Raw genomic sequence first — 15,142 nt, 5'->3', positions numbered from 1 at the left:
TATTATGCATTTGAATGTTACACTTTCATCACTGTGAATTTGACATGCATTCACTGATAAAATATGGACATGCCAGATGAATGAAACAATAAAAATATTATAGCATCCTGCAACTTATTAATTAGGCTATAGGAAGCTTAGACAGTAGTAAGAATGTTTGGAACAAGTTGTGTATCTTTATTTTAAATAATAGAGTTTTATTCTTTTCCCATTTCAGAAATCATAAGAAATTAATTCCATGAGAAAATGCAGATATGAAAAAGATCAAAAATAACTTTCCTTAGCTAATCTTGTTATTGTATCTAAAGACATGCAAAGAATGAAAGTAAATTTTGTGCAAAATAATGAAGAAAAAAACCCCTGCTTTGTAGTGTATAATGTTCCCATTTCTAGTCGTGCAGTCATAAGATTTGAACTTTAAATGGTGAAGCTCACTCATATTTAAGCATTCATGTTCAGTTTCAATGTGATATTCATAATTTGAATCAGAAAATTCAATATTGAGAATTACTCTCTATTGCTGTTCTTTGTTGTAAAAAATAATACAGATACTTGTATTCCTTATTTTTAGATCCTTCATCATTAGTATTTGATAAAGAGTTCACTCTAGCTCTTTTCCTCCCTCTTATTCTTATTGCTGTATTCTGCTGCTTCTGTCTTCTGAGGACTTGTTTTGACAATGTGACTAAAGGGTCATTTTAGAAATGCAGTCTAAATCTGATCATGTCTTTAGTTTCATTTTCCTCAATTTTGATTGTGATTTTTTTTCCCAGAGGAATAATAATATAGCATGAACACTTAATTGTTCTTTTCCTCTGTATATTAAGTAATTTTAGCTTGCATCTTGAACATGTTCTTCATGTTATTTCAGGCTTTTCTTATCACTTTTCTCCAGCTTTCATGCTAAACAGAACATTCTTTACTGTCTTAGTAGGCTTTTCTGTGATATTGGTCCCTTTATTTTTACCCTGAAAACCAGCTGGTTTTCAGTTGGAAGTAGGAAGGCTTTCTTCTTCAGAGCAAGAGTGCAGGGCAGAAGTACACAGAATTCATACTGCTGTGCCATCTGCGTTATTTTGCTGACATAAGTATCCATCACTGATAAATAAATCTCAGAAAATGTGAAGTGTTGTGTCTTGTTATGTGTTTTTAATGATTTTTCTCCTTTCTTTTTTAATCTGTCAGATCTTTGTGAGTGACTTATCATTTTAAATTCAAGACTGTCTTTCAAAAATTCAGCAAACTCATAATAGGGTCCTTCTTTTTTTTCCCCCCCAAAATAATAGTTGATTACTTTGATTGCCCCCTCTTAACAGTGTTCTTAACAGCAAAATCGTACTGAAGATTTAAGTCACAATGATTAACTCTGTCTTGCAGAACGAACTAATGTGGCCAAATAAGTAACCATTTCCACAGACAGCCCTATAATTCTTAAATGTTAGTGGGTTTCTAGCCATGCAAATACAGGGTGGATGATAGCATTATTCCCTCACAAAAATGAAGGCTGGTGAGCTGCATCCTCATAACATACTCTGTAAGCACTATGTCCTAATTTCTGTCATATATTGTTATAAGCATCAGTTAATATAATGTGCTATAACCTTTTCCTGTTACTTACAGAAGCCAGACGTGTTATAATTTGCGTTGTTTGTTGCACACCTGTAGGTTAATACAAGCACAAAGAATTGTTTGGAAAGTTTCACAGAAACTTAGTTTCCAAACTACCCATTTTTCACAGAAGTATAAGTCGATTATTTCAGGGTGGAAAATATATAGACAAATGAATGGTATTCACATTTTAAGAGTCAAAAGTGTATCCTGCGATCTAAATTTTACTGTGTATGTTGTGTCTAATTGGTTGTGTTATATAAATGCAGTATATATTTTTCTTGGAATGAATGCTCTCATCTTCTAATGGAACATGCATAACTATTGTTGATGTGGGGCGCTACAGGGTCTTCTGTGCACATCCTGTAGGAGATGTTAATGTACAGGATCTTTTATAAACAGGCCTCTTTTTGTCTCTGTAAGAAGAAGGAGCTGACTTAGAGAATCTGATAGTCTTCCAAAGAAAACATCTGTTTTAAATATATTTGTTTGGATTCCAGTCAGTGCACCTAGGACTTGCATAATTAGCTTAGACTACAGAGTTCCCTTTTCAGAAGATACATTTATATAAATAAGCCATGCATTTTTCATTAAGCAAATACTCCTCCTTTTTTTTTTTTTTAATTAGAAATTCAGGCTTGTATTTTAACATACACTTCTGCAAAGCAAAGATTAATTGAGAAACTTTTTCAACACAATTTTTTGTATGACATTTATTTTGCTGTATTTATTATGGAGAAGCATCTTGCAACATCTTATCAATAAATGAGTGTATACATTTATAAGTATGCTTTTGATACCAATGATTGATTATTTACTAAATAAAATATAATATTATACTTTTTATTACTTCTGATGCTGCATATTCCTTTAAATGTACATAGTGGAGTTCTTAAAAAATGAATTATAGGAGTAACTGTTTAAAGTTTACTCTTCTTAAAGGTCTGTTTAACTAAAAATACATAAAATACAGTGTTTATTTCATCTTAAGCAGCTCCTTAGAAGATACAAGAAGAAATGGAACTCAGTTAGTGGTCCTTTCTCCATTCATCTTGTGCCATGCCACACCACATGATTCCACTGAACCAGAATCTCTTATCATACAGCTGTGCAACATTAAAGGATTCTTTTTTAAAATTGGATTAATGATTATGCATACCTTTGGTATTAAGATCAAGCTTCTCAAATGTTCAGACATTCACAGTTGGGAATGAAGTCTTTTACTTTGGGACAAATTCAGCCTGGAGTGACAATTTCATAATATATATTGCAGGTGCGCCTTATTACAGAGGTGCTGAAGATGGTATTTCAGGCATAAAAGTAGGTTCTAGGCCATTTTTGCAGTTCATACAACCCAGAGGAAACTTTTCTTAATTTGACCTGATATTCTTTATATCACATCTGATTTCAGGTCAGTGCTACATCTGTGGAAACAGGAGTTAACCTGGGTTGAGTGTATTCATGTGGAGCGGCATGATTTGGTTCTGACAACTCAAAGCCTCACTTAGGCTCTCTCTGTGCAGAGCAATGTGTTATGTGAGAAGTGCAGTTGCATTTGTGGTTGGACTTTTTGCTTTTTCTTTCCATTTTTCAGAAGTCCTCAAGCATAGACTGGGTGAAGAATGCTGTCAATAATTTGATATGTTCCTTTCAGCTGTGCATGTGATTGACTGAGAGAAGTTGGCTAAGTGTCCCTCTCTCTAGCTGTGGGGAGTTTGAGTCTGAAATTCATTTATATTAATTACTTACATTTTTTCAAAAGCAATTGTATACAATAATTCTGTGTAGTAAGGAGACAATAATGTTGGCTGTTGACTTCCTTTTGCTGTAACTTATGTAATAATAATACAGATTTTGTTTGTTTGATGTTATGTAGGTGTTTACTCTGTTATGGATTGCTGACTGGATGGTGCACCACTTCTGGAAAAAAGGAAAAGATCCTGACAGTTTTTCTATACCTTATCTTACTGCACTGGGAGATCTGCTTGGAACTGCCTTACTAGCTATAGGTTTTCATTTTCTGTGGCTCATAGGTGACAGAGATGGTGATGTTGGTGACTAATTATTCCAGTGGATGCAATGACTTTTTCTAGAATATTGACAAGACTGATCACTCCACTTGAGGGTCCTCAAAGTGACTGTTCCATTTGGTCTAAGTAAATCCAGTTGACACAGACATAAAACAGCCTTAATGATTTTAGTTTGGTTTGCATTTAAAAACTTGGGTGGAACTAGGATACTTCGGACCTGTATTCCAAAACCAAGGTGAATTGCTGGTAATTGAAGATATCTGAGTAGACACAACAAGGGGTGGATCAATCCTTTATCAAGTTTTAAATTTTTAAAAGATCTGGTCTTTTAAAAGAACAGTTCCTTACCTGTATTGTGAACCAGAACAGTCTCTAATTTCTCATTCAGTGGTGACAAAGAAGAGTAAGACCTAATCAGTGTCTTACCTTGTCTTTCCCTCCCAGGGACAAAGTGGGTATATTTTTTCATTTTGCCACAAGAGTGGCAGGGTAGACCTCAGATTAATTCCTTTTCATAGACATTACCTGAATAGTTGATGTATTCTTATCTTGCAGTTTCTGTGCTGTAGCTCTCTGACCATTGTGGACTTGATTTCAGTAATGACTGTTATGGTGATTAGAACCCTGAATGTCCACACATGTTGCCACAAGCTTTATTTTCTGTATACTAACATGCCCATCAGCATTTATAAAATTAGGCACTTGAAAAGTGTCTGCAGGGCTGAGCCCTTTCTTTTTGTGCTAAAAAGAGCAACCTAATTATTTCGCTGTTGTGATTTATTAGAACAAGAAAGTAGTAAAGACAAATAATGTGACACTGACTTGACCAATAATAATGGATGAATGATTAAAACTCCTTGTGTTGGAAAGTGTATGTTCATTTAGCAACTGAAAAGATGTTTAACTAACTGATATTAATGGTGTTGTGATGGCCAGTATCCTGATTTTAATGAAGTATTTAGAGGTGTTGATTTAACTGTAAATACTGATCCCTGCTTAAAACTTGAGGTATAAAAGATGAAGTTTCTTTTTTAGGCACTTATGAAGTTACATAAACTTCTCAAATTCTGGAGCTGTGTCATCCATTTCTAAGCAGAAACCTCTGCTAACAGGGGATTTGCTTTCAAACTGTGAAAGTAATATGGTCAATGAGGAAAATATGGTTTCTGAATGATTTCTCCTATTTGTAGACCTCAATATTTCAAATAATACATTGATTATGACAACTTTGAAAAAAAAAGGTACTAATTGCTCTGTTTTAAAATCTAGTGGGAGTTCCTCACAGCATACATTTTTCAAGGCTATAGCATAAATCCTAAATGCATAATTAAATAAATCATATTTTAAATGTTGTGGTTGAAAGTTTTAAATTTTGATATTTAAATTAGATGACTAAATCCATATATCAGCATATGTTTTAATCCTATAGTCATGTGCTTTATACGTACAAATCCTTTTTAATTTGATGGACCTACTCAGATGAGTAGATTATGTGGGTAAGTGTTAATAGGACTTCTATAGGTGTTGGTCACCTTAAACTCTTTGGAAGTTCAAAGTTCCAGCTTTCAAAGTTTGCAACTTTGAAAATTAAACCAGCTATTCAGTGCCTACACGTGAATTTAGATGCCTGGATTTTATCTCCCTCATTTAAACACTTTTATTTAAGCTTTTTCTTACAGTTATGATAATATAGTTGTTTGAATGAATCATATGTATTATGTCTTTTATTATGTGAGAGAAAGATTAAATCTTTCTAACTTCAGGTTCTCTGACTTTTCTTAGTTTGTATTAATGTTATTTAAAATAGTTTCTTGTATGTAGCATTGCGGGAAATACTCCTATTAAATAGTTTAAATGGAATAGATGTAACTCATTTTTAATTTTTTTTCAATAATGGATATTTATTTTTGATGCAAATGTAGATGCAAATTTTTTTACTTCTGTTAGAACTGCCATCTGAATCAACTAAACTGGCATTTCAAGCACCTATTAGAGTTACTGGATTTTACGGTCATTTTTAAATGAATTGCAGGATTCTTAAAAATTAAAATTTCTTGAGATACTTGTAATCTGTGCTTATCTGATGGGTGAGGGTGTTGTAGTATTTAGTCATGGCAGTATTGTTAGTGTGTTAAATATTTTCCTAGTAAATAGGCAACTATTGGTACAGTTTGCTGACAAATGTGTGAGTGTTTAGATCCCCAGTCTGGGAGAGAAATGTTACATGGGTCAAATTCAGTCAAATTTGAAAAAGGGAAATATGTTGACCAACTGGAATAATCTGGGCTTGGAAACCATAAGTGATGGAAAAGTGTAAAGGGGAAAGTTCATTGCATAGTTGAGAGAGCAAAACCCATATTGTGGGAAAGAAAAAGGTGCAAACTTTCACACAGCATTCATTATGAGAGGCGGGAGCAAACAGAAGGAAGTTATTTGGAGAAAAGAATCAAAAGGCACAGCCAAACTTGTTTCTCGGGAAGGGAAGAAAAATATAACTCGTGTTGAAAGGACTTGGGGAAGAGGTGTAAAAAGAGATACTTTGGGGAATGGTGGAAGTGAGTGGGGAAAAAAAGGAATGCTCTTAGATATGATTAAAGAGGAGCTTGAGTGAGGAAAGAAGTATGACATTGATAAAACAGGGAGAGTCTTGACATCTGGAAGAACAAGATGTTAATAAATAATCTATGATGTGGAAAAGGGTTTGATTCCTATGTGGAAGAAGCATTTTATAAACTTACAGGGTTTGCAAACTCTGCTACCTCGTGTTATGAAGGCAAAAAGCTCTTACTACTGACTTCTAGAGGGAGCAGTATTCCAGCCATGAGGATAATATGGGAGATGACGCAAAAGAGTACTTGGATAAAAGAGAATTTTATCAATAACTCAAAAACCATACTCCCTAAACCAGCTTTAACTCTAGCCAAGTCAGCCTTTTCACAGTACTCCACCAACTTGATTTTTTAAACACAGCCCAGTAAGAGTGAATTACTTCACTTGTGTGTGGGTAAGAAATGTTACTAGAAATTCTGTCAGAGACAAATTGTGTGCTTTTTTTACATTGAAAGGGACATCCTGAAATGTTATTCTGTGTCTTGTTATCAAAGCAGCCGTATTGTATAATCTGGCAGATAAAATGATGACTTTGTGTTAAAAATCATTGTGTGTTCCTCCCCTCCACCTGCTAGAAGATTCTTTCAAACCTTCCTTTATAATGTCCTGCCTAAGTAGGGCTATGGCTGATTCACATCTATTTGCTTTTGTGTCAGCATGGAGCACTTTCTTTGATTCTTGCTTATATCAGCTCATTCGCCTCATTTAAGCTGTGGATCACCTTAAAGCTCCTCCTGCAACTTCTTGTACAGATTTTCAATCTGCTGATGAGCTGGACCAGCCAAAAGCTCCAGTTGCTTTGCCTTACAAGTTACTGTCTATAATCTGATGCTGAGTAACTCTTGGAGTTCTCCTGTTTGGTCATTCTTACTGTCTGCTGGGTTTTTTTTCTCTGCTTCAGAAATATCTCTAGGGTAAGTAGAAGGACGGGCAGGTTATTTGAAATGTGTATCATTTTCCATTCTGAAGGACTTTGTGACCATCTCAATTGCTCCATGAGCATGAATGAAAGGGGATAATCTCATTTGTAGAGTACAACCAAATGCAGCTTTAAAACTTGGAGTCAGTAGTGTTTCATACTGTAGGAGTTTTCTTTTTCTGTGTAATGCTTTGAAATTATGTTGGAATTCTGAATGAATGCCTGAATGACTTCAGCTTCTTTTTAGAGTGATTATAAAGCTGGGATAGTTCCACAGCTCTATTATGCTGTTTGATATAGGGGAGGATTCTTCTTTTAACATATGTAGATCAATACTTTGATTTTTATAACATCAGTATACACCTTGTCTTAATCTGTGATGTTTAAATTGGCAATATCCTTCCACTCCCATGTTTAATATATTAATTTCACTGGGATGTTTAGAATGCTGATGAGAAACTGGTGGGCAGTAAATTAATTTCACTTCTTTTTACAATTTGCAAACAAAATTAGACTTTTCTCATATAAAGATTAGAACAGCACAAGGATTAAGTCTTTATAAATGCAGAATATTTTGCAGAATCAGGATTCAAAATAAGACCTATCATCTTTTTAATGGATTTGCGATTTCACTTCAGTTCTGAGCATCACAAAAAGCTCTCTTAAGTCCAAGAATAGCCCAGAATATGCATCAGGAAACAGTAGTATAAGCACAAGTGAAATGAAGTGTTTGAAATTCCTTATTATTATTGTAATTGTAAAACTGCTATTGCAAATGAGATAGTCTCTTTAGAGGTGCAGAAAATGGCAACAGAATAGGGTAATTGAATTATAACCTGCTTTAAAAAAAGTAAGATAATGTTCATAAACTGTACCCAAGGAATTGAAAGCATTGTGAAGTCCCTTAGTAGGATTTTTCTTTTATTTCTGGCTAAATTTTTTGTGATACCACACATTGTTTTGATTGTGTTCTCTAATCCATTCCTAATCATGTCAACCTGTTGCTCAGCAATCTTTTGGATTATCGTTTTCCCAAAAACGATATTCAAAGTTAAAAAATCAGCTTTTTGTATATTTAGTTGGGGGGAAGAACTAGGAAAGAGATGTGTTTTGTCATTAAAGCCTCATTCTGATAGTCCTAAAGAGAAGTCTTTCTGTTAAATGCAATGAAAATTTGATCATCATGCATGCTGTGCATGAATACTCCAGGGAATCTGGTATTAGCCAGACATGAATAATTCATGATTAAAGCTAAGAACCGATATACTTAGTAAATGTACAAGATTGCCATATTGTGGGTGGGAACCCAAGAGCTGGAGTCATGCAGCATTGGCAGGGCTGACCTTCCCTGCAGCTGGAAACTTAATTTGATTTCAAATCCTGCTATTTGTTTATTTAATATGCAAGCTAGTTCATCATGCGCTCTGTTTATGCTTTTATTTCTTGGTCCAAACTATACTTGTAATCTGCTTCTTCCTTTACTTAGCATTCTTCAACTTGCTCTTTTGGGAGGTTGTTTCCTCTTCAAGAGCTCCTAAAAGTCTTGAGAGGTCAAGGAAGTGCTTTCCTTGAATAATTTTAAATCTACTTTTTGCAAGTAAAATAGGGTCCTGAATGAATTAGATTAGTAGATAACTACTAACTTCTGAACAGATCCTCAAGAATTAATATCTCTAAGTTCTCAGGTTTACATCCTAAGTTTTACTGTGAACAGGATCTTAAGAAGATTTTGTCTGTTTACTTCTTTTTTTCTGTCATCTCCTGGTTCAGATTAATGAAATTGTTGCTATGTTCTGTCTACAGTAGAAGAACATTTTAATAAACCTGACATTCTAAATAGTATTTCAAAAATTATGAGCAACAATACTTGTTTTATACTTGAGAAGCAAGCATCCACTACGTTCCTGTGAATCCTCATACTATGGTTAGCTTTAGATCATCCAAAGCTCTCTTTTTTCACTTAAAATAGATGAGTACCTCTGGAGTTTGGAGCATTTCCAAAGTGAGAGTGAACTTGTTAAGCTTGATCACATTTAGGTAACTGAGATCAGCTCAGGTACCATTTTGTAGACAAAAGTGTGGATGATTGGGAGACATAAGCAAGCTCTGTATTTGTCTAATACATGAAGTTCTCTCTGTTTCATTCATTTCATCTTAATGCTTTGCTATTGCCATTGTCTTCAGGCCCCATCCATTAAGGCCACTGAGCACTATGGTAGTGCAAGTCTATCACATACATATGGGACTGTGGTCCCCCACTGTAACAAAAGACAGAAAGAACTTTGAAAAAACCCAAAACCTTAAGAAACCTGCGTGTCATTTGTGCAAAATGTGTAAGATCTGAAATGCTGCGAATTCAGATACAAAACGACGTACTCATTCTCAGGTTTCATTTCCATCTGGCCTTTGCTCTATTCTCAAACTAGAAAGCTGCTTCATTTTTTAAAAAAAAATAAAATTTTAAAAGATCAAGGTCAAGAAACCTGTCTCTGTTAGACACCATGTCTGGTTACGTGCCTTGCATGTAAGACTGACATAAGCTAAGACTACATTCGTCCTTATAGAGACTAAATCCCTTGTTTTGAGCCTGACTATATAGTCTTGGCATTAAACAGCCTATGGCATTGGCACAGTGCTGGCTGTGTGGGGTTTTCGCCCCTGTGACTCTGTACCTGGAAGAGCTGACACTGAGACACCCACAGTGTTGCTGGCAAATAGTAAGACTTGGCTGAAAGTTGATAAAGAAAAGCTATCCATGGAACTGTTCCTCTCCCCCTTCCAAGATATTTACTGATCTTGCCCCTCTCTGCTCCATGAGGCCATTGCTCTGTACCATGCAAAATGTCTCAACCAACTGCTTAGGTTCTCCTTTACTTCGCTGACTTCCTGTGGGATAGGAGCTTCCTGATACCTCTGCCATCCATGTTCTCCTTATTTTCACGTCTTATTAGAACACAGGAAGATGCAGCAATGTCCATCAGTTCAAAGGAAGTCCAGTTCTGTGTTTGCTACAAAAATTGCATTTTAAACATTTATTGAAACCTGTAAATATTTCAAAGTCCTTCTGACTTTAGATTATTGCATTACATGAATATTTAATAGATACAGAAGCTGCACTTAAAGCACTCCGTAATGCACACATACCTCTGGAATTTTTATCTCTTTTAGACTGGCACTAAGAGAAACAAACATTTTTAGCACTGGTTACAAGAAGCATAGGAATCCTCTCACAACATGAGACAAAACTAATGACTCTTTACCTTTCTGGTTGTTGATTCTCATTCAACTCTAACAACATTGCATCAACTTTTCTGGCATATTATGGAATTGAGGTGTTCAGTGAAAGCTCATTTTTAGTTGTCTGATTTTTTTCAGGACCACAGCACACCTGCAGGAACCTCAACCGTGCCATGTGTATCCCTCACATATGTGCATGGTCAATCTCTTGCTAGATAAGGACTAAGTCTTGTAATCCATTTTTGTCCCATTCATACCTCTGTAAAAACCTCCTGCCACACATAAGAGGAGATTTTTTTTTTTTTTTCATTTCTTCTGCTTTTAGGAAGGTATGGCTTACAGCTCTATGGACTAGGCAAGACTGACCCATGCACCCTCTGTATGCTCTGAGGACAGTTGTCTCCAGTATGCAGGAAGTCCTTGTAAGCTACAGAATAACTGGGAGTCCCTTTTCCAATACAAGCCCTCAGGATCAGGAATAGGAGGGCTGTTGCCACATAGCTCGGGGGAGATCTGTGTGCTTGCCTCTCAGGGCTACAGGGGGATGCTCATGGCTATGCAGCAGAGGCAATTTTGTATAACACTGATACCAATTTAACTCCTCTTGTGAGATGGGAGAATTGGCCTGGAATCCTTAGTCACTAACAACCCACAACAAATTAAACTTCAAATGTTTTTATTAAGACAATTCAGGCCAAAATATGCAAGAAGTTATGTTTGCTCTGTATGGCAGACTGATGGTCACTTGATAGAAATGAATGACTGTGAGTGACAGGGGGATAGGATGCCCAGGTTTAGGAGCCTCTCTGCTGTCTGACAGCCTCTGAGAAGAAGGGAAAGTATCTGGCAATGCAGCACAGGGCTGCATTCAGTTCACGTCTATCAAGACTTATACCCAAATTGCATCAGCAAGATCTCTGATGCAGAAGGAAAACATTAGTTATCACCATCATCTCTTCAGCTAATTATCCTGAGGCTTTTTATTTGATCAAAGGAAAAATGTGAACATGTTATTTCACTCGGAAACAGGAGCACACCTGGCTGAGTACATCTACTGAAATGTCCTGCTGGAGGGAAAGCTAAAGTGTCTGTCTCCAGCTGGAAATCTCTGTGCTCCTCAAAAGCTCACTTTGCATGGTAATTTGATAATAATGGAGGAGTTAACAGTAACACCCATCACAGGAACTATGACAACACCCATGAGAAAAAGGCTGACTGCAGCCTTATCCTGGTTTAGGATATGGAGGGCACATGATTCCTAAGGAGCTTCTGCTGTTCAAAATCAAGGACAAAACATCTTAAACCTGAAACCTGTTAATTATTTCAGAAGTATTCACCTGAATGCTTTCCATCTGACATCTTTACATCATGAAAAGTAAGACTGAAATCCAGACACTGCAAACCAAGTGTGTAACTCCTTGCTAAGGAACTGGGACGGAGCTTATGTGCTCTGCTCTGGCTGCATTTCCCCAGCATGGAATACTCTTTTATATGAGAGCATTTATAGGTTTTAATCAGCTTCCAGAATCCCCGCTAAAGATTTGCTGGGTAACGTGAAACACACTACAATAAGCAAAGCAGGATTGTTCACCCCACTGTGTTCTCAAACATTTCCTCTGATTTAATTCTCAGTGTTTCACAAGGAGACTCCCCAAACTGAGACTTTCCATCTTACATTTCCTCCCATCTTGCAGTCCTTTTCCGTAGTTATGCAGACTTTAATTTGTCACCTGAATTGCACTCAGCCATGCCTCCTTCTAATCCTTGCACTTCAAGGGTTTTTTTAATTTAAAAATGGTGGATTTAATTTTTGAAATTTTCCTAAGTGAAAAAGGGATGCTTTAAAAGCATCTGCTGTCGGAATGATACATACAGCACATAAAATTGTATTGCACGAACACAGCGGTAACATTTTTATGATAAACTCTCAAAGTACATTGTAAAATTAATTCAAAATAGTTAAATTGTTATGTCCTTCCATATAAGTGAAGGAAAATTTTGTCATAAATCATGAATAGCTATAATTCCTGGAAGAAATATATTTTGTTTTTCTTGAATGGATGCCTCAACATTTACCTGGACACCTCTGCAGCCAACACTTGCCTCTTCTTATTGTGGCTGCTTGCTCTGATTTGACCTCTCTTTCTAAATTAATTTCTTTCAAGTTTAAAAAAAGGATAAAAAAATGCAGTGATTGATCACATTCATAGAGCAATCAAATTTTAAAAAAAACCCAACACCTCTACTTTAGACATAAAACTAAACCTTAGCTAGAATGGTTATCTGCTAAAGTAAGTCTGACTAAATTGAGCCTAAGAAAGGCTTAAACCCCATCTTTGCACAAGCTTTTATGGGAAATTGGGGCTGTTGTGGGCTGCAGGTTTTGACTTGATATAGGGCTGCAAATACCTACTGACAGCACAGAGACCTCTTGCTGCTAAAAAGTCATGAATTGTCACAGTAAAATTCTAGTTTTTAGAATAAACCAAAGCCTAGTGACTAAAGTGTTATTATTCAGCTGTATGTTACTCTGACAGCTTTATGTATTAGTGAAGAATACAGAAATGAGGGCATAAACTTTGGATTGATTTGGATTCAAAACAGCTTTGCTAGTTGCTTGCTTTTTAATTAAAAACTCTGATTGAAATGAGATTTTCAAATCCACATAATTTTACTTTAAATGCTATTTTCCAACATGAACTTTCCATTAATTGCCTAGTGATAGGACATGTGCACCTAAAGAAATATTAGCTCAGGCTGCATTTACTCAAAAAAAATGGGGACAGAGGAATCAATTTCAATTCAAAATTAGTAACATTATTAAATATTGGCAAAATATATTTTAAACAACGTATAAATGAATGATAATATTTTCTTTTTTCTTCCATGAATAGGTCACTACTCTGGGTCCTAAATGGCTCTGACTTAGCCAGCAGTGAGTTGAATCTCATAGTCAGGAGGCTTGAGCACCCCAGTAGAATGACATTTCAAATAACAGTGGAAACAGTTGGCTTTTTGTCATGCCAACAGGAAAGAGAAATTTGATTTTCCTCTTTAATACATTTTTTTTAAAAAACTGATTTGCATACAAGTTGGGGAGGTGGCTTTTGGATATGTTGACTTTTAGCACATTGAAGAATAAAACCAGACTCTAATTTTTCAAAATTTTCAGTCTTTGGCAAACTTGTAGGTGCACCTGGAAAAGCAAGATATTTTTTTGTGGCATCAGGAGTCTTGTACGTGATGATGTGTAACACAACTAGTGAGAAAAGCACTGTGCTGTTGGTTGGGAAGCATATGCTCTGGTTTCTTCTCTGCACTTGTTTAATTTTTTTCTCTTTTCCTTCCAGTTTCCCGTATTTTAAATGTTTTTGCAATTATGATGGAATTAAATGAAATGCACTTGCATGCAAACAAAGGTAGGGAAGTGTCAGAGTTCGTGCTTGCACAGGGAGCATTTATGACTACAGGAACAGGCTTTCTTCAAACTTTGCATTAGCTCCACTGGAATTACTCACTTGGGCAAGGGGACACCTCAGTCATGCAGGATCTTTACAGTTTGTCACATTCCCCAGTGCTGCAGATTCATCTCCCCAGTGCCCCAGGGGAGCTCTGCTGCTGCCAGCTCTACTGTCGTACAGCGGCTGCCTGAGGTCTTTGCTGCTGGCAGCTCCTGGGTGCCAAAATGAAGGGGTTTTGTAAATTTGTAATTATTTAATGGAAAAATTGAGGCTTGCCAAAAGGACAAATCCTCGAGCTTCCTTCCACTGGTGCTTTTGTGAGTCTGTGGCAGTATCGAGGACTGGGCTTCTCTCTCTGCTATTCTTACAAGGAACAAAGGAAATCACTGATAGTTGTGCACCCAAGAGCTGTGCAGAGAGGCCATTTCTTACCCCATTGCCTCAAAAATGGAAGTTTCCAGTTTTGTGTGCGTGTGACTTCAATTTTGTAAAGCCCCCAGCTCCCTCCCTCCATGGCTGACCTCTGCAGCAGCTGGTTCCCCTTGCCTGTGCTCGGTTCCCTGGCGTGCTCTAGTGCACTGATCCCTACACAGCCAAGGGATTTCCTGGAGATTTCTCCTGGCCCTTGTTTCTGCATGACACTGCACTCCACCTCTGTGAATGCAGCTGAGGGGCTCTCTCAGGGCAGTACAGTGGCGAGAGACCCATGCACTGCCAGAACGGGATTGCATCACTTCCAAGAGTGTGTATTCCCTGCCCTGCCAAGCTGCCAAAGGGATACAGAACAATCAGCAGAGTGGCCAGACTCAGGCTAAGTGCTCACTTAGATCCAGTCCTTCTCAAGACCTTCTTAATTATCTCCCTCTGATTGAGACTGTAGAAGACACAAATCACCAATGTTTTGAAAGGTGAAGGTTGTTATCTTAATACTGCACAGCCGAGCTGTGATTTCAATAAACGGTGCTGCAGTTCTGCCTACTAATTAGGGAGTGCAGGGTGATGGGGCATTTGAGGTGGGAATGGGCTTGGCCAGTGCCCCACCATGTGCTATGACACTTGCTCAGCAGACTGCCTATTTTCTGTTTGTCTCTGCTCTCACTGTGAATGATGTTTGCCTTGTGAGGAGTGGGGCTGGCAGATTCAATGGTCTGTTTGTCACTGGCAGGGCTGCACCCAGAATGTGGCATTCAGTTTTGGGTCCCTCCCCAGTTCAAGAGGCATGTTAAGATGCTGAAGAGGTTACAGTGATGGGATACCAAGATGATCTGTGACGTAAA

General features: G+C 37.0%; 1 protein-coding gene across 1 annotated transcript in view; it reads left to right on the top strand.

Moving 5' to 3' along the window:
- Nucleotides 1-5,707, top strand: part of SLC41A2 (solute carrier family 41 member 2) — a 47,714-nt gene extending 42,007 nt beyond the window's left edge. The window contains exon 11 of the mRNA XM_027715246.2: nucleotides 3,485-5,707. Within this exon, the coding sequence (XP_027571047.1) occupies nucleotides 3,485-3,670 (186 nt within the window). The 3' untranslated portion in view covers nucleotides 3,671-5,707. The remainder of the gene's footprint in view (nucleotides 1-3,484) is intronic.
- Nucleotides 5,708-15,142: the final 9,435 nt, after the last annotated feature.

The sequence above is a fragment of the Pipra filicauda genome, unplaced genomic scaffold (assembly GCF_003945595.2).
Source record: "Pipra filicauda isolate LSUMZ 115617 unplaced genomic scaffold, ASM394559v2 scaffold313_size859762_pilon, whole genome shotgun sequence".
NCBI classification, from domain to species: domain Eukaryota; kingdom Metazoa; phylum Chordata; class Aves; order Passeriformes; family Pipridae; genus Pipra; species Pipra filicauda.
Note: the sequence above shows the minus strand (reverse complement) of the source record. Positions and strands in the feature narration are given on the sequence as shown.